General features: G+C 40.9%; 1 protein-coding gene across 2 annotated transcripts in view; it reads right to left on the reverse strand.

The window, feature by feature from the left end:
* ATF6 (activating transcription factor 6) overlaps positions 1-19713 on the reverse strand; it is an 82756-nt gene that overhangs the window by 52447 nt on the left and 10596 nt on the right. For both annotated transcript variants that reach the window (XM_055815085.1, XM_055815084.1), the window contains exons 8-13: positions 17886-18071; positions 17397-17488; positions 5488-5631; positions 3559-3678; positions 2531-2633; positions 1286-1350 (exon numbers count right to left, since the gene is read on the reverse strand). In XM_055815085.1, the coding sequence (XP_055671060.1) occupies positions 1286-1350; positions 2531-2633; positions 3559-3678; positions 5488-5631; positions 17397-17488; positions 17886-18071 (710 nt within the window). The remainder of the gene's footprint in view (positions 1-1285; positions 1351-2530; positions 2634-3558; positions 3679-5487; positions 5632-17396; positions 17489-17885; positions 18072-19713) is intronic.

The raw sequence follows: 19713 nt of genomic DNA on the forward strand, positions 1-19713 counted from the left end.
GCCTGGAGAGGCTGAGAGGGCTCTAAGTGCAGTCCTCAGCCTCCTAATGAAGATCATGACAGAGATGGAGACTGTCTCTTCTAACAGAGACACACAGTAAATCTGAAGTTAAACCTACTGTGAGTAGGAGGTTGGACTAGAGATCTCCAAAGGTTCTTTACAACCTAAACTACCCTGTGGTTCTACGATTGCATAGAGCATCTAATAGCTGATGGCTCTGGGAGGAACTGGAAATCTGTTCTATGTTCATGGCAGTTTCAGGACAGTCACAGCATGCAGCTGCCATGACTCACTGGTCCTGTTCATTTAAACATCATTCATCTGAAAAAAAAAAATACAATCTCACTTCCTTCTGAGCACAGCAGATTATTCCATGCAGAGCTGCATGATGTTGCAGACTGTTTTTAATAATTCAGATCATTCAAGATATGCAAGTCAAGACATACCAAAATTTGGCAGCCTGGTTTCCATAACGTTTGCCTGCAGCTTGCTATTTTTGCTATTTTCTCCCAGGCTGATCCTGCTTTCAAGGCAGCAATGCAAATGGAAGGTCCACAGCTGTCTTACTTCCAACAGCAACATTTCAGGTGTTCTCAGCAAAAAATCCCCTTTATACTCCATTCTGCTTGTATACTCCTCTTTAGCACTTCAAAGCAGAGAATCTTTTAAACTGTGTCACAGAGCATTCAGAAGAGAGAAATTCCATTTCCTTAAGCTCTTCTCTCCAGTTCGTCCTGTTGCCAGGGAAGAGGGACATGACAGCTAGGGGTGGGGGCAGGCTGGGGGCATCAGGAAAGTTGGGATTAGTGTGTTCTAATCATCATCAGGGAAAATCAGATGGAGACAAACCATACAAATAAGATGTAATGATACTCTGTCATTACAATTTGGTGCTTGGAAATAGTGAAAGAAACCTTCCTCTTACTGGACTCACGGCCCTTTGAAACCTTCTTATAAACTAATTACGTTCCCCCAGACAGTCCTAAGACAATTACCCCTTTTTTTTCCCTAAAAATTCAAATCTGTTTAGGAAGGGACTCTGTACAGTGAAGTAAAGGTTTTCTCATTGGTAGAAAGACCCCAGCTGTGATACAGGAATCCCTTCAAGAGTAGTTTAAATCATTAGAAGCAGTTATTTGCTAAGGGACAGAAATCAGGCCAATAAACGTAGCTAGCACCTGGCTTAAGAATCCTGATAAAGTGAAAACCGGCAGTTTCTACCATTATTGGCAAAAAATTAGGTTGTTAAGTAGAAAGCAGTAACAAAGGAGTTGTTCTGCCTTACCTGAGGCGGGTGTCTGTGTAAGGCATGGCCATTAGCTGGGAATCTGCCTTCTCACTGAGGGAGCTCTGAAAAACGGGGAAAGTAGAAAGAAGACACAAAGTGAAAACAATAAGCCTTTTCTTGGTTTTGCATGACGTAAAATATGATGCACACCTGTAGCAGAGTGTGAATATATAATGGAGTGCAGAGGTTTATCAGTGCCCTGCACAATAAACGTGCATTTTTCCACTGGTGAAACATGAATAACTGAAATGGCCAGCAATCAAGCTGGAACCACAAAAAAAGCAAGTGTTTTAATACAGCCAAATTTGAAGTCACACATTCAGAGACAAAGAAGGGAGGCTGGCACCATACACAACAGTATTGTGTCATCCAATGGCAAAATTTGCTATCACCAATGTCAGATTTGCAGAATTCTTCTGGCTTCACATTCTCTTTGTACCTCTGCCAAAACATACTATCCACAATACGCTTCTGGTGTTTGAAACACCAGAAGTACCTGAACTTGCCCCTACTTAGATGTTCTACGATTCTCCTTTGGACACCAGTGAGAAGAATGTGAAGTTTAATAGTCAATATTTTTTCTCCAGAAAAGTGTGGTATTTCCCACATTGCTAAGCTGAATTCTTTTTAAAGCTGTTACTACCTCTTAATCAAATGAAACACTTTGAAAATTCATGGGCTTAATTTCATCCTCGCTATCAGTATGCCATGTAGATGAGTGGGATTTTAAAAAGTTGGAAATATGAGCACAAAGCTCATAATTCTGTAGTCTTACCAAAAACGTAACCCTCCAGCAAAAGTCTGAAAAAATGAAATAGAAATATTTCAACAAAACCAATCAGCTGTGACCCTTAACAGTGAGCCAGATGAATGTGTTGTAGGGTGTATTTCTCTCCATTAACCAACTGCTTATCCTTATCCTTACACAGCCTTACCGAGAAGCTGTAAAAAGACTAACTATTGATTTCATTTTAGAAAACACTGAACATATTTTGATGACTGCTAAAAAAATTAAAAACTTCTAGCCTGAATCCAAGAGCAGGAATGGAAGCAGAACTTCAGCAACATAATAATCAACCAAACCCAGCAATTTAAAATGGGAAGTGTTGGGTACCCTAATTACAGGCACCACTGCTACTTTTGTCTATAATGACAAGTGCAGACAAGTAAGACAGTATATTTTGTTAAGTTGCCTGAAATTATCTTGTCATGTTATTGACTCACGAGTATAAACCTGCCTACCTGCATAACCCGTGCCTTCTGCTGTTGGTTATTTGACAGCCTTCTAGATCTTGTTCGTTCCACTTCATGTCTATGAACCCATCCTCGAAGTTCATGATTCAGCCTAGAAAAACCCACAGCATTGACAGATGTTTCAAAGAACAGTGGCAGAAGTTTTTATTTCAGAGAACACTTCAACTAGTCGCTATAAAGACACTGTAAATTACTACTTGTTTACCTTATGATAATTTATTTTTAATGCTAGAATAAGAAAATATAACTACAAAATTAAATTTATGATGGAATTCGTAAGGAAGTATCTGTAAAGTACTGGGGTCATGGATATTCAACATAAAGCAGATAGAGTACTTTTTTTTTCCCCAATGAACAGAAATTCTGAAATTACTGGAAGGACTACTGAAATTTAAAATCAAAAGTTGATTCTATTCAATTGGTTAAGAAAGCTAAAATACAACAAATAAATTTGAGAAAAAGAATGGACAAAGCAGAATGGAGATAAGGTTAGTGACACACTTGTATCTTTGGAAAAAGTGGAGCTAGGTGTTCTCTAGCAGTGAATAAAGCACATCTGCAACGTCAGGTGCAGTCTGCTTGTATTGGAAGCTGAAAAGCTGAAAAGTAGGAGACTATCTTTAAAGTATTTCAGATGGAACAGGCTTTTAGCTGGACTAGATTTCCATATTATGAACATGAACATCTCTACATATGGAGTGATTTCTCTTTCAAGTCATGAACAACCTCCAGGCAATCAGAAAATTGTTACTAGGTTATTGCAGATGACCAGTGTGAAAACAGTGAAAATCATTACTAAAAACATAAATGGTTACAAAGATCCAAGTCGATTTTCTGTCTCTATGGCAGTAGAGACCGGATGGCGCAGACACTTATAGAGGTACTGGTCACATACTGGATGAACACTATGAATGGGCAATAACATCATTCACAGTTGTCTGTACAGCAGGACACACTCAACATACAATTTGTATCCTAATAAAAGCTTAAATGCTCAATAAAGGTTGTTTGCTCACCTCAGCGACTCTGTCCGGTTGATCAAAGGCTGACAGGGGGGTGGAGGGGGTGAAATATATAACAGTGGTTCTTCTGAGACTATCATCAGGGCTTTGTTATCAGATACAGAATGATCATACCTGTGAAAAAAGAAAAAGACATCAAGAAATCCCCTAAAATAGTTTTTCATGAATCTTTGACCAAAACCAGAGAATAAGCACTACCATCGACAAATCCATAAAGTTACAGCTGCTCCCATGGAACCTCTGAAGCAGGTGAATAACAACTTGTATCAAACATCCAATGGTCTCAGTCAATTCCCCAAAGGGGTCTGATAGCACTCAACACAGGGAAGACAGATAAGCATTAGCATATGTTGGATCTCTTCCCAAACAGGCCAGATATTGAAAAAAAACATAGCTTATAAAATATTCCTTATAATATGTGAACTATGAGATCTCGGCAGAAGCAGCTTTTTCTTTCATTCCAGAGCTGTTCAAGATTTTCTACAGAAATACTAAATTTATTATTTACTAAAATCATGCAGATGTAAAGATCGTGAGCTACATGACAATGGAGCAGCCACAAACTGTATCCAACAATCTCCAGAAGCTAGCTTGGCTTTGATAAAAAGTGAAAAAGAGCATGTATTTCGATACAAAAGTCCACAGCACTCTCAGCCACAAAGCAAAGACTAATATTCCTTTCTCCTGGTTATCTGTACCTCGTCAAGAGTTAACTGCTTAACACCAAATACCTATTACAAGTTCCTCTCTTGATAGGGTACCAATATAACAACCTTCCTCTTGGCGTTGACAGAGACCTGTAGCTCCTAAACCTCATTTTCTTCCTGAAGAACCAGGTGTAAGAGCTGATGAAAGCCTTATTCACATTCCCCTCCCTTTCCCAGCTTCCTCTCCATCTTCATGCCTGCTTCTCCTGTTTACTGCATCTAGAACTGATAAAGGAGAATATGCAGCAAAGAGCTCACAGCTTGCCAAAAACCAGGGTGAAAGAGTGTAAGAAAAGGAGGAGGTACAGGCACTAGCATATCCCCCCAAGAGAGCCACTCTACTACTACGTCACTTAAGTCATGGTCTGAAATGTGCCACATAGGACACAAAGCCCTCACCATGGCTACAGCCTTAGCACGATCTTGATTTATTGCCTTCTTTCTGCATGGCAAAATACATTAGGTCTTTTCTGCACATCTGTGCCTGGCTTTGTTCAACCAGCCAAAACACTCTACTGGAAAGGGACAATCTGAGAGGATAAATCCTGTAAGGGGAAAACATGAGCTGGATTAGCCAGACTTCAATCTGGAGACAATTATATGTTCGCTTATGCACTGAAAGTGCTAGAGATCTAGGAAGCTTGAAAGCAACTACATAATTAAATAATAAGCATAAGGACGGAGTCCGAGATTTCTAAAAAAGAATGAAGTGCTAAGTTCAGAGTATGTTCTTAATTGTAAACTTCCCAAGTCTTCTCTTGAGCAACTACAAAAATAAATACTCCAGCTTGAAAAGTAACATGTAGTTAACATGACAAATACTGTAACTATGCAAGCGAAAATAAATATCAGCGGAAAAAGCAGACAGATGAAGAACTGAAGAAGATCATGAAAATCTCCATGACATACATGTGTTTATATGCTCTCTTCCACCACACTGTCCCTAACCATACAACATAGCCATGTGTAGACTTCTGAAGCTGTGCATATTGGCTGCTCTTGGAGACAAAACATCATACTCATTTAAAAATCAACATTGCAAATTTTGTTAAATAATAGAAAAATAAAACAGATCAGCTTTCAAAACACTGTGTTTGTAAATTCAATTGTTCTACAAGAACAGCAATAACACTGGCCAAAAAGGTTAGCAAACAGTGAGGTCTAAAAGCACCACTGCCCTCTGCCACCTGAAGTATGTTAACCGTTTTCATTTTACCTGTTGCTGTTCTCAGGAATGATGCCCCCAGGTATTTTCTGAGCTGTGCTGGATTCCTGTCTAGCTGAGAACTCCAGAAGATTTCTGGTCCGGTGGCTGGAACTTCCAGTGGAATCAACTCCATTGGGATCCTTTTCAAACACACTGGAAAACATAATAACCATAGCAAAACATAACACATACATAAAGGCTCTGCAACACACTTAAGGTTAAATACTCAGGTGAGTAAGTTTCTGGCTGCTGCTGTGTTACATGGATAAGGTTCATGTCATAGCCGATGTAAAAATGTGATGTCTTGTGTCATATTACTGTTGTGTAAAGCATTAGTAGACAGAAAAGCAATTCCATTCTCTTCTTCAGTTTTAATTCTTCGAAGGATTTTGATGCTTTGGTTTTCATGTTCCCCTATAAGCTTTATCTGATGAAACCGAGATCAGTCTGTTTGTAACGTAGATCTGCAGGCATAAGAAGATTACCTATATTCATATCAAAGTACCCCTGAACTTTAACTTTCATCAGCTTCAAAGCACAATTGACATAGTTTATATGAATACAATATGTAAGAAAAATATAGCTACCAAATTCCATGCAGCTGCAAGCCTGGAGTATTATGCCAGACATCTAACAAAACCATATACAAACGTACACATGTTAAATTCTACTTGGATTTAGAAACACTGGCAGGGCTGACAACCCCCATTTACATAGCAGCAGCAGGCCATGGTCCCAGATACCCTGTCGCCCTGGTCTGGGCTGGCAGTGATCAAAGGATCTCCCCCTGGGGGCTGCACGGCCAGCCAGCCACGCGGCATAGGAACCTCTGCGCTGCTCTCCACGCAGAGCCAGGCAGGAGCACTTCAGAAGGGTGATTTACAAGTGAGAAATCTTGAAAGCACAAAAGCAATACTTCAATACATGCTCTTCAGAGACCAAGCTTTACTCTTTTGTCAACATGGTTGCTTCCTGAAAGATGTGTTTTTACAAAACCAAGTTCTAACTTCTTAGCTGACAACAGCAGAGCATCACCAGCAGCAACACAGTGGAAATACACAAATACAAGAAGACCCCAGCATGCCAGTGAGATCTTTGCCATGCATGTTGATCACCACCTACAGAGTACATTTTAATTCATCACCCACCTCTCCTGTGCAGCAGAGCATAAACTCTGCAGGGGAAGATCTCATTTTCCTATTTGTTATATGGCATTATTTTGCAACGGGCAAGGAATACAAATGGTAATAACAGAGAAAGGCAAGGCCTAGCAAGGAGGGCAGATTAAATACTCCACAACTAAGCAGAAGGCACACAGACATAGTTGCCTAGCAATCCTCTCTCTTTTGCCAATACATCTGTGCTCCTGTTAGCAGTAACCCAGGTCTCCCTGTGAGTAATTGTGTCACGTTCTGCAGAACCGCTGGAGCCAGGGCAATACCAGATCCAGCTGACGTCGCTTTGACTGCCTCCTCTCCTTCAGGTTTCCGGGCAGCAGCACAGAATCAGGGCAGCAGAAATGCTACAAGAAAGGCTTTGTTTTCACTAGTGACATTGGGCAGAAAAAATACAGTTTCCTTAGTGTATACGTACACTAGCATCCAAACATCTCATTGCTTCTACTGCACAGCATGGAAAGTTGGATGGTTTATCCACAACCTCATAGATCAGGCAACAGCAGGCTACCTAATTTTACTGAAACAATCCCCACTATCTACTGTATTTTATGAGATCATGTTTTTTCTCTTCCAATGAAAGCATCAGCACAGCTGGCAGCATCTCAAGCCCAGAACCAGAGCTCAAAACTAAGGCTGATGCTTAAAGTGCTGGAAGTCACTCATCTGTGAAATGTCACTACTCTTAGCTAACTTAGAGCCATGACTCTAGACAGCTAAAAGTATATGGAAGTTTATTCATTAAACCAAGAATATCCATCAGAAGATCTGAAAGTTGTAGCTCTCCTGCAAACCATTTCTCCACAGCCTGACGTATATCAGCCATCCAGTGTGTCCATAGCCCTCCTGGGTCTGGCGCTTTATCCTACCCTACTTCTCTCTGTTCAAAATGACATGTTGAACCAGAGAAACTAACAAAGACCTAATCAGCAGAAGTGTAACAAATCTGCATTTTTCCATGATGATTCTTCCTTCCTATTTGCCTCGTTCTGCAAAAGCAGTTCTTGTTATTTCAGGTTCCAGTTAGCACGGTGACTAGTTTGAGGTGAAGTGCCACATGTAACATATTGCTACTCCAGTTCACCCTGAGCTCTGAACAAAAGTAGTGAAATCCAAACCAAGTACATCAAGGATAAAGATAAGTACCACTCTTCAATCACAACTAATTCTTAGTTTTTGTAATTTAGTCATTTTAGCTGTGCAGCCACTCAAAACCACACACAGCTGCTCATTTGATTGTATCAGCTTTAATAGAGAGGAGACATTTATTTTCCCTCCTCTTATGCTTACAACATCCTAATCTTTTCATCAAAATTAAAATTTCACTTTTGGCACCAGCTAAGTATGGGATGTTTCAACCTGAACGAAGATATCTTCAGCCATAAAAGACAATAGAGGTGGCAAACAGAGCATGTTTTGACATCCTTACAGGCACAAACCATTGTGCTCACTTCTGAGAACATGGGCACCAAATGACGACAAAATATGGTATTGTTTACAGTATTTATTCCAATGTCATTTCCCTTATTGGGATAGTTTTTTTCCACAAAATGCTTCCTTGGAAGCAGGGCTAGCAGAAATTTCTGCCCTAAGCTACATGGGCTACATTTGCTTCCCCTTTCCCATTCTTTTTTTAGGACCTTGAAGATGAGAAAAAGCTTCCTTCTGGAAGTCTTCAATATGTCTAAAAAAAACCCCATAATTCCCCTTCCTTGCTCCTTTGGTTTTTGGTTTTGGGTCACTGCCACAAGAACTTCCATTTTGGATAAGGAAAACCCTTGCAACTTGAAATACTGTCCTGCTTCTACCTTGTAATTACTTGGGGAGTTTTGTCAGTTTTTTGCCCATCTGAATAGAAGATGTCCTTCTGTTGTATCATTTCTTCTCCTTCCTTCCTCCCATGAGAGGTCACTTGTAGAGTTTGTCTGTAAACAAGGCTCCATCTTCGGGTGACAGAGAGGTGAGGACATGCATGTAACTGCCCATACCCTCTGATCCCTCATTCTCAAAGACCTTTCCTTGCCAAGTGGGTACATGAGGGCATGATATCAGGGTATCAGAAATATTCCTCCTTGGACATCTCAAATTAACATGGGGAGAAAAGCATTATTTAGGACCAGCGAGAGCAGCTGGGATGAAGGACAGACCTCTCCTGCAGAGCTACATTTGGAAACACCTGCCCACCTGAGGCATACTGAGCTTTACAAGTGCTACGCAGAACAGCAACAATACAAGCCAGAACAGCAAGGGTCTACAGAACAGCTCCCCAGTAGCATGACACTAAAGACTGAGTCAATATTGACCATCAGAAGCATCAGGGAGAAGACATTACAAACAGTGAAAAAGAAAGGTAGGTGATCCCATTCAGGGGAAAAAAGGCTTCTGAAAAACAGTATTTTCAGCTAAGATATCAATAGTCACTTCAAAAAAAAATTTTAATATGACAGGTGGTAAATACATGGAAAATTTTTTTTCATTCTGTTGGGCTACAAGATGAGAATTTGGAAAAGAAAGAGCACTTATCTGCCCTGAGCAAGTCCTACCATGTGCAGGAATGGAGTTACTGCTCTACATTAGAAGTCAAGAAAGACTGAAGCTGAGAAATGGCTTTACTGGACAAGATGAGCAGTTAGAAGCTGGAACCTCTTCTGTTTGGCCACACTTTACATACCTGGGGTGCCTACCATGGCTTTGCAGCCTGCATTTGGACATCCCAGATATCGTGAGCAGTACAGGGTTTCCAAACAGCCACAAACACACTGTCCAAGCTGGCTGAGCTATCAGCTTGTTTAAGATGCAAAACCAGATCCAAGAGGAAAAAAGAAAGAATCACTAAATACTTCATGAAGACGTTTGTTCAGAAGTGTAGATCAATCTGATTATAGGAGGGAGAGAAAAGCAACACTCCTGTCATGGTTTCTCCAGGCATTCAATGGCACCTGATATTTTAGCTGTATTTTTACTTCTTTGGTTTGAACGTCAGTTTGATAACTGTGAAAGCAAGTCTTGCCAGGAGCCCGAACTAAATTTCAATTGAACTTCTGGCTGAACAAACCCTGTGTGCTTCAAGTTTGGAATACTGACATTTAAGTTGCACAGTAATTTGTAGATGAAAGCCAATAGTGATATCATAACAAAGAGTTTTCTGGGGACAGAACCACCTCTGAGTATGAGCTGGGATGCTTCCAATGGGCTAAAGTTGACATTGCAAGGAGACACCAACCAAGGACCTTGTCCTCTTCCTAACTGATTCCAGACAAGGCTGCTGCAGTGCCAAATGCTGTCTGGAAAGTATTTCTCCTTTCTTATTCCCGATGAGGGCACCATCTGCTGACAGCAAGGCGCTACCTTCTCCTGCCAGGCTGCTCCAGAGTTACCCTCTGCGAGCGCTGGGCTGGCAAGAGCACCCCAGCTTCTTTCCTCTGCTGAGGACCATGAGGAAAGCAACCCAGACTGGAAGGTTTTTGTGTTTTGTTCTTTTCAAAACCTCCATGTTTTTCTTGTGTTCTTTTCTTTTAAAGACAATTTACTTTTAATAAAGCTCTTGGAAAAGAAAGGAAGCAAGCATCGACACCCAGAGCATTTATTCTTGCCTTCCAAATGATATACAGTTATCTGGAAGTGGGCTGGCTTTTATTGCCAAAGCTTGGGCAGGCCTTATGCAAGCAGTCTCAACTGCAACGTTCATTCAGGGCAAAAACTTTCTGCGCTTCACTCCCAACCCAGCAGATGAACACACGGAGGAAAGGGTAAGTTATCAGTGAGTGCACCTGGCATTCTGCGCAGGCTCTGCAATCGTATCAGTGGCAGCAGGCCAAAGGCAAGCGAGCACAGCTAGGCCACGGCAGAACTCTGCCAGGATGAACGTGTGGCTGTGATCAGTAACGGAAAGAGAAAGGAATCACTTCCTGCTCCTGAAGTTGTAGTTTGTAAGAAAATCAAGGGTATTCCATTTTATTCAAGCACCAATCCATCAAGAGAGGTTCTGAAGGTCTGGAACCTGAACCCAAGTCCAAATCACTCAGCCTGCCCTTTTCCTCTCAATTTCTCCCTCTTTTCAAGGAGAAACTACACCACAAGACCAAAGGTGTGCTATGGAAGCAGTTTTCTGGCTTTGGGCCACCTCCAACACAAATGTACACTCAACTCAGCACTGAAACATATTCTTTCAGTGTCACAAACATCAAAGTAAGTTTCCTGTATTAAAAGTGTTAATAACACAAACATCTTCCAGAGCTTCTGCTGGTTTTGCTAAAACACTCAGAGGGCTCTGTATTTCCTCAGCAGCCAGAAGGAGCTGGCTAACGTGGCACTATTGCATGTCGCTTGCACTCATCTAATAGTTTTCGCATTTCACCAGTTCTTCTCTACTAGTAAGAAATGAATAGCCTTTTGACTGTCAAAATTTGGATGTATGTTTCCTAGCATACTTCAGGTACACATTACATTTAAGACTATCAACCTCCAGAAGACATATGGAAGGCTACTGAGGCTTGCAAAAAGCAGAGAAATAATCCTTTTCTATCCTTCACCAAGTGCAAAAAAGCCCAGGATTGGATAAACTGAGATTAAGAAACTCACCCTGTTGTACGGCCCACAATTAGTGGTTCTCTGTTCTCAGAACATCTTTTAGAGATGCTTTAATCAGTCAGTGTTTAGACAACACCATCCAACCTGCAGCTTGAAGGAAATCACAGGCCACAGGTACAATGTTTAATGGTCACAATTCAGCGCCGCTCCCAAACCAGGCTGAGCTGGAAGGTGGCAACAGGCAAGCAAGGAGCCTGGCTGGGGAGTTCCTCCTCCACTGCACTGCAAGCCATGGGTGGTTTCAAGTAACCTGCCCAACTTTGCACTGGAATGGAGGGAGGAAGAAGCACACACACAATCAGGAAGAAATTTTAAGGCAACAGGAAGAAAAAAATGCATTTCAGTTGCTAGTCATTACCCTTCATTTTAGGCCACATTATTCATCAGGACATTTCGAGTGTTTTCAAACGTGCCATGATGCTGCTTGATCTTATGATCGAGCTCACCTGCCAGGGCAGCACAGTGATGGGATCCAGACCATAGTGAGACCTCAGTCCAGGACTGGCTGCTGTGGGTGGGATCTGCACCGACAAACCTGAGCACACAACTTCCAGCTCAAACATCTCTGCCGCAGCACAACACTTGCTGCATGTGATGTTATGGTGACAAGATTAGCTTCTTTGTCCACTTCAAGGGAACTACAAAATTATTTCTCTAACTTTCCATCATCCCACCAACGAAGGTAATCCCTAGGCTCCTGCCTGCTGTAAGACAAGTCTGCTTCTTTAATCACAGAGTCCGGCATTAAGGCTCAAACGACAGCAAACTTGCACAAAATCACTGCTGAATGCACCAAGCCTCCAAATTAACCTGCTCTCTCACATACCAACTCAAGACTACCCAGCCTGAATAAGGGCTCTAAACCATACTGACACCAAAACAGCTGTGCTCCACGGATGGTGCTTTCAGCAGCCCAAACCACATGTGCTCCAAAAGCTCAGCAGGCAACATTAGTACTGACTAGCAGCCTGCACACTAGGTGGGATGCTAATCTGGGTGCTGGTGAAAGACTTGTGTTTACTTACTTCATCCTTACAAGCAGCAATTGCGATAGCATGCAGCTGAGCTATTTCCTCATTTTTAGTAAAAGAGGATTAATCTTAACCACTTCTGGGGGTTTTTTTTGCCCCACTGTTTGTGTTACTACCTAAGAAATGAGACACACCTGTAAGTCTATCAGGAGACAGAAATCAGTGCTTCTTCATTTGTTGCAGTTTATGACAACAGCAGCCAAATCACGTTTCTCAGCTACCAAGGCTGGTGTGTCTTTATTTGCAGATTGCTCAATGGATCTAAATTTTTAATAGATTATTCAGTTTCCAGGATAGTCCTGGAAAGTAGGGGAAAAGCCATCAGGACACTCTAGAGAGGAACTGCAATGAAGTTTCTACAAAAGGCCAGCAATTCTAGTGCAGCTGCTGTAGGTCAACAGGACACAAGAGATTTTGAAGCAGCAGCTTTACTTAGTTCCATCAATCACCACCTCAGTCATCCTCCACCACAAATACGGCCTAAGAATTTTTGGTTACATCATCAAGTCTGTTTTCCAGTTTGAAAGGGGTTCCAGCCATACAGAGGTGGCCAACTTGTAATAAAAAATAAAATTAATAAAAAAAAAAAAATCACACCACTTTCTCAAACCCCCTGTTCCAATCTCTTTGCAGATCTGCCTTTCCCCTCCCTAACTTCACATTTTTCTTTGTTTTCCATCATTAAATCTCTGAAATGGTAGTTAGGACACATTCTGGCTGGCTGACACCTTTATAAATGCTCTAGACGATGACCACCAAAGTAAGCTTGAGCAGACTGATTAGGGGGAAAAAATAACTAGCTGAACATTTTTCATAGCCAAGAAAATAATGCTAGGGCCACTAGCAAGTACCCAGCTTGCATGCTTTGCTGCTGCTGGCTCAAAAAGCAGAGATATAAAAATTCACCTTTTGCATCTTCCATGATGGTTCTCCATTCTTACTTCTTACACATTTATTGGGTTAGGTTCTGGAAAATATCTTACCGTCACATGTAGGACTTGTATGAAAAAAAAAAACCCAAACACACAAACCAATTTATATTCAAATGGGCACAGGGAAGAGAAACAAAAGAAAAATACTCAAAAAAATAAATGCAAAAAAATAATAAAACCAATCTATATTCAACTGGGCACCAGGAAGAGAAACAAAAGAAAAATATTCAAAAAATAAATGCATGGATTGTTTAGACTAGAACATGTGCTTGGTTTCCATTTGTTTCAGCATTATTTGTGCTTATTTAACACATTTTCAGATCTGGTTACTACCCAGGCCCAGCCTAACACAAATTTGAAAATTAAACAAGGGGGAGGGGAGGGGGGGGGGAGGGCACCTAGGGATCGTAATAGTTTGAAAATTTTCAGATTTCATGTTGTAAGTAATTCGGGAAAAAAAAAACCACAAAAAAACAGCAGCACAGCTAACTAGATGTTTCTTAATGCCAGAAGTCAGCAGTCTTTCAGGGGTGCTGTGTCAGCTGAGAACGCAGCCTTGCTGACCAGCACTGGCTATCTAGCAAAAGGCAAGTGTGAAAGCAGGAGATGCTGCCTCCCACAGATACCTGTCTCCAGATGTCATGGTTCCAGCTCCCAACCCTGCTGCATGCCAAGGTTTGTGGGCTCACTGCCTTTTGTGCAAATACTGCAGGGCTGCCAATTCCTGTCTTACACCTCATGGTACGTGAGACTGGGGCAAAGGGGTGACCTCTGCAAGCAACAGAATCAAAATGTACCCTTCTCCCTTCATACACCTCACCAATCATTCTTAAATAATAATAAAAGGAAGTTTTTATAGATGTTAAAACCAAATCCAAATAATTCACAAAGATTAGAGAATAGTTCATTGACACACAGACGGGAAATATCTGGGCGCCTTTCTTCTGGTATAAGACAAATAGATAAAACAGAAACTTACACTAATATAATTCCTGCTGAATTACTTCTGCTTTTAATAATTGAAAGCAGTTTTCTATACAAAATAGCAACAAACGCAAAAGAGTTTAGTAACACAGTACCATGTAACGCGGAGTTACCGTTTATACAAGCCACTTGCAGGACCAGAAAGTATTCAATTCACATTTACATTAGATTTATATTTAATTCAACTTGCGTTCTTCTCTCAGAGATAACATGGTGCCATGTCCAAGACTGAAGGATGTTCTGAAAAGCTTGATGGCAATTAAGCAGACTGGACTAGACTCTCCCTCCAATGTTTTCTTAACAGGTTTCCTGGGTTGATATGCCAGCTTCCCTACCAGACATTCAGTGCCACTCCCATATTCCCAAATTAAATGTTACAGATTACCCATACACTTAGTATATTTGTCAGCATGAAAAAAATGTGTCAGCAGAATAATTTTATCTGCTAAACTTGTTTGCCAAGGGCTGCCACATCCTGGACTGCTTCCCATAATCTTAAAGCAACAGAACAGCAGAGCCTCAGAGTCCTCCATGAAACATCACAAACATCCCACCACTTACCTACGCAGTCAATGTGATGTAAGACCAATAAAGAAAATTACGTGTGAACCAGTGTTAGTGCAACAGCAAACACAGAACTAACTACAGAGCCAACCATTCAGATTTTTTTTTTGCAGAACTCCCTGTTGTTCAGCTTCACATCCCTGTCCCAGAACAACCAGATCACTTCCCTGCTTCCTCTGATTTGGTGGAAATGGGCAACTAAAGAGAAAACCTATATATCTGTCCTTTTGTTCTACCTCCAGCCTTCAAAGAATCCTATCCCTTCCAATTAAGAGTCTGAGAAGCATCTTACAATAAGGCCAGCTAAGGGAATTTTAAAGTCTGCTACCTAATTTAGGGGGCAAATTTCCTATGGTTTTGCTTTTTTTTGATGTAACTCTCCTTTTGCAATGGTTTGTTGGTTTTAAATAATAAAACATTCAGTGCTAATATATTTGAATCAAAATATCCCATGCCCAAATGCTGTCACACCTCCATACAGGTTTGCAAGTGAAATGGTTTCCTACATAAAAGAAATGGCAACACTGTCAAAGTTTCAAATCGTAGTTGACAACTGCATAGAAATTAGGTATTCCACAGCTAGCTAACTCAGGGGGAAAAGTACTTCTGCTGAACTATAAGCTAGCATGTATTATAAAAAAAAAAAGATTACTTATTTCTGTAAGAAGTTGCAGGGATGGAAAAACATCACGTGTACTGGAAGCTCCTGTTTGTTAAGGACCAAGCAGAACAGCAATCATGACTATCACATTCGTGGAGCTACTATTCAGTGACACCTCTATAAAAGGAAGAAAATGCGTATGGGAGGAGTGAAATCTTAAGTCATGGTTTGCATATCCCACATTCTAGGCCTTCCAAAGAGTACTGCACAATCAACATTCATACCACCTTGATACAGTCTAGTATTTTAATTGCAATGCAAGCATTTACTCTGCTAGGGGAAAAAAAAAAAAAAAGCAGAAAGAGTAATTACTTGCAAATTTGCAATTACATTGCTCTTCACTGCCTAAATCCAGCACTGATGCAGACCACCTAGCTCAGGTACAGCAATCACACGGATATGCTCAGCTACTACACCAGCAAGAAATTTCTTTTTATCTACTTTAATAAACATCAAATGGGTCACGACATTAACCCCGTAACATTTCTACAGTTACCAATTGTTGCAAAGGTATGAACACAAACCGACCTTTCAGCCTACTTTGACAGCAGTTTCTTGCCATCAAGCTCAACACCTTACTCATTCCTGAGGGTAGAAAAGCTGACACAGGAACTTTAGAGCACTGTGCTAAAAGACTTTCCACTCATCTTCTGCATGTTTCCAAGCCTCTCAAAACCAACTAGAGCTTCACGCATTCCAACTCCTCACTGTAATGTGGAGGCAACTAAAATTTCTGCCAGCTTCAGAAAGGTTACTGGTTCTATTAGTTCTCACCAAGTGTCTCTCAAGTGTGTGGTAACATTTGCAAATGCAGATTGCTTAGCACAAACGTACAAATCAATCACTTAGTATCTGATTTAGTATCTGGAAGCTGATTTTTCTGCCTGATTGTCAAAAATACCAATACAAACCCTAAATGCACTAAGAAACAGTCTACCTTAATTTTACCTTGATATGGATGAGTTCATCAGCTGTATTTCACTGCCAGAGATAAACAATATTTACAATAAGTGCAAATACTTCAAAAGTAATTTCAGCTTTAGCAATTTTTCTAATCTTATTAAAAATGTACAAACACCAACATTGTAAAAGCTTATCAGAGTCAGAAACAGCATCTTCCTCCAGATCTATCCCATCCCATTCCTTCAGCTTGACTGGGGTTTTGAGAACAAATGGAGACACTGACTGGGAATCTACTGAAATATTCTCCCCTTCTGAAAAAGCGAACAGATTCAAATAAAAGGTCTCTATGTTCCAAAGCCAGGTTAAATAGACAGATATGTGTAAGAAGTATCCCTTTTTAGTCTCCTCTCTTCCACAGGTTTCTTTATCAAGTGTCTGGGAAATAACGCAGCATTTCCTTCCCGCTGTCTTGGTTCCTATGCCCCACTGATACAGTTTGAATAAGAGAGGTTTCTGATTACCGCTTCAACTAATTAAGGAGAGGAAACCACCTCTTCACCAGATCTAGAAGACAAATAATACAGGGCTTACACTGTAATGAGGAAGGCTGCAGCAAGACACACCTAACGGCCAGGATTGCAAAGCACTAGAACAAACAGTGGGATTTCCTGCACTGGGTACTAGAAGCAGCTTAAACTCAGCTACTTACATTAGCACAAGTATAAACAAGCAGATGAGCTCTCAAAGTCTGCGCCTTTTTTTCTAAAAGGATTCTAAACACAGCTCTGTAACCTCTTCAGGTATAAATGGAGCAGACAAACTGCTGTACGCTGTATTGATTAACAAAGTGCCAAGCCAAGAGAAAATAAAAGTACAAAACCTATCTCTTGTGGGCAGAAGGATTCCAAAAGAGGAACTATTATACAGATGAGTCTTCCCCCATGCAGGAGGAGAGCAAAGGATGTAAGTCAAGTTTCAAGCTCAAGACTAAAACACAACACTGCCTGTATTAAAGATTCAAACAAAAATTGCAGGACAGCAAACTTGCTATGCAAAGAGGAATTCTTAGGCAGCTTACCTCAGTGGACCGTAATTCAACATTATGAAAGCCAGTATCACCATCACACACAGGGTCCTTCTCTTTGGAGATGATACTTTGAGCTTCTGGTTCTACACAGGAAAAACCAGAGAAGACGTGCAATATAAAAGGGGCACAGACATACAAAGGTATGTCATGTCAGAAGCTGAACACACCAAATTATTCTTGCTCTTTGGATTTGTATTTGCCTGACTATGTATGAATACAAGCCAGGACTACTTAAAACTATTTTGTTTGTGCATTATATTTAGCTTCTATCCAGCCTATCTTCTCAGTGAAATCTTCAGAAGTACCATGAAATAAAGAACTGAAAGTCAAATAGATGTGACAGCTGTCCTGACCTAGAGCTGGTGAAAGTCCTGCTCAGACTAGGAGCCCTGGGCTAGAAACCCCCAAAGGTCTTCCAGTCAACATTTCCATGATTCTGTTCAAGTGCCTCCCACCTGAGAAGGTGGGACAATCTCTTACCTCTAATACTACTTCATCCAGCTGCCTCTTCAGCATGCTGTTTTCTTTCTTGAGCTTCTCATTCTCCAGTAAGGCTGCCTTCAGCCTCGTCTCTAGTCCCAACATGTATTCTTTCTTTTTCTTACGTGACTGGAAGGCTGACTCCCGGTTTTTGATCATGCGCTCCTGCCGTCTCAAGACATTGATCTAGATTGACAATACGGAGGCCTGTTAATGATCCACAAGTTAAAAGCGTCTCTATTTCATGCATAATTTCTGCTCCTCTATTTTCTCAAAAGTTTGTACAGATAGCTTCCTGCACTCTGCTTCAAATGAGCTGAAATGGTCAGCACAGAGCCAACTAGGAATCATGGTACACCTCCAAGAGTTATAGCTCACGAACAATGAAAAACAAGTCTTACACTGTCTTGTTTTCTCCAGAGTTCTCAGCCTCCTAGGTGTAGGGGACACAAAACATATACCTGAGCAGCAGTTTTATTTGATCAACCAAATCACAAAGACAGATAATACCTACCTTCAGGTCTGCAAGGTAGACTTTCACCTTGACTTTACCATACACCATATTTTATAGGCCACAATCAATCAGTCATCTGTTTTCTTACCTGGAAAGTTCTATGGTTTTTTAGTCTGTCCTGTATGGAAGCCATTTCCACACTGATCACACCTGTGTCTGTACCTTTTGCAGCTAAGCTATATAGTTTTTGACATCTTGAATACTGATGCTGACCTCAGACTGCACATTCTATGAGTATCAAGCACTTACATGGCAGTTGAAATGCACTCTCTGGGTGCATCTATGCTAGCATTTTAATTCAGATCAGGTGTGTGGCTTTGATGCACATTTCCTGAGTGTCCCACTGAATATGCTTTGGTTCACATCACAGAACAGTCTCTGATAGAGCACACAAACTGGATTCCTTCTGGCTGAAGCTAAACCAGCAAATAAACTCCAGGAGGGCACATAATTCACTCCAACCACTAGCAGGCATTCAGTCTGCACGACCAGACCAGGACAGTTCAAAGTAACCCTTCCCTATCCTCCAGCAGTCCTGATGACGTGATTTTTTTTTCCCCAAGCAGGAACAGCCTATCATCTTTTACCACTTACTCATTTTGTGGTTTGGTTTGCACTGAGTGAGTGGGACAATCTAGACTGAAAGCATCTTGCTGCTGACGAGGATAATGATGATCGATACTGCAGAGCTATACAAAGCTACTTGAAATCCTAAGTTTAAATACTACTGTGTTGATTTCCTTTCCCTCACAGATTAGCAACAGCAACTCTTTTTATTAAAAACAGAAGACTTCCATCACATTATTAAGCTAGAACAGAATGTGTCTTAATGATGTATACATTGAAAAAGAACTGAAATGCCACGTCTTACACAGAACTGAATATCCTCCAGTAGCTACCAACATATGCACCGGTGTAAACTGTATCTATTAGAGCATAAAAACTAAAGAAAAAAAAGATGAGAACTATTCTAGAAATATCAGTCTACAGAAAAAATAAGTCACAGAATAGTAACACTAACGAACTCAGTGTGCTCTGGTCAAGGTCCGGCTGCTTAAACTCTCTCCCTATATATACCCACACACAGACAGTATGGAGCTCTAGGGCTTTGGTGTCTGCAAGAAAATTTGGCTACAGGCTGTTTGAAGAAGTCATTCTTCTTCACGATACCGCAGTCTGGTGACAGAGACTGAGAAAAAACATTACAGTGCATTAACACTTTGGGCTGTCTCCATGTTGATCTAATTGCTTTCTGTAAAGATCATTTATTATATGTCTAGTCTGCTGCCACCAAGAAGAATCTCTGAAGCTGTT

Source organism: Falco peregrinus, chromosome 10, assembly GCF_023634155.1.
Source record: "Falco peregrinus isolate bFalPer1 chromosome 10, bFalPer1.pri, whole genome shotgun sequence".
Taxonomy (NCBI): domain Eukaryota; kingdom Metazoa; phylum Chordata; class Aves; order Falconiformes; family Falconidae; genus Falco; species Falco peregrinus.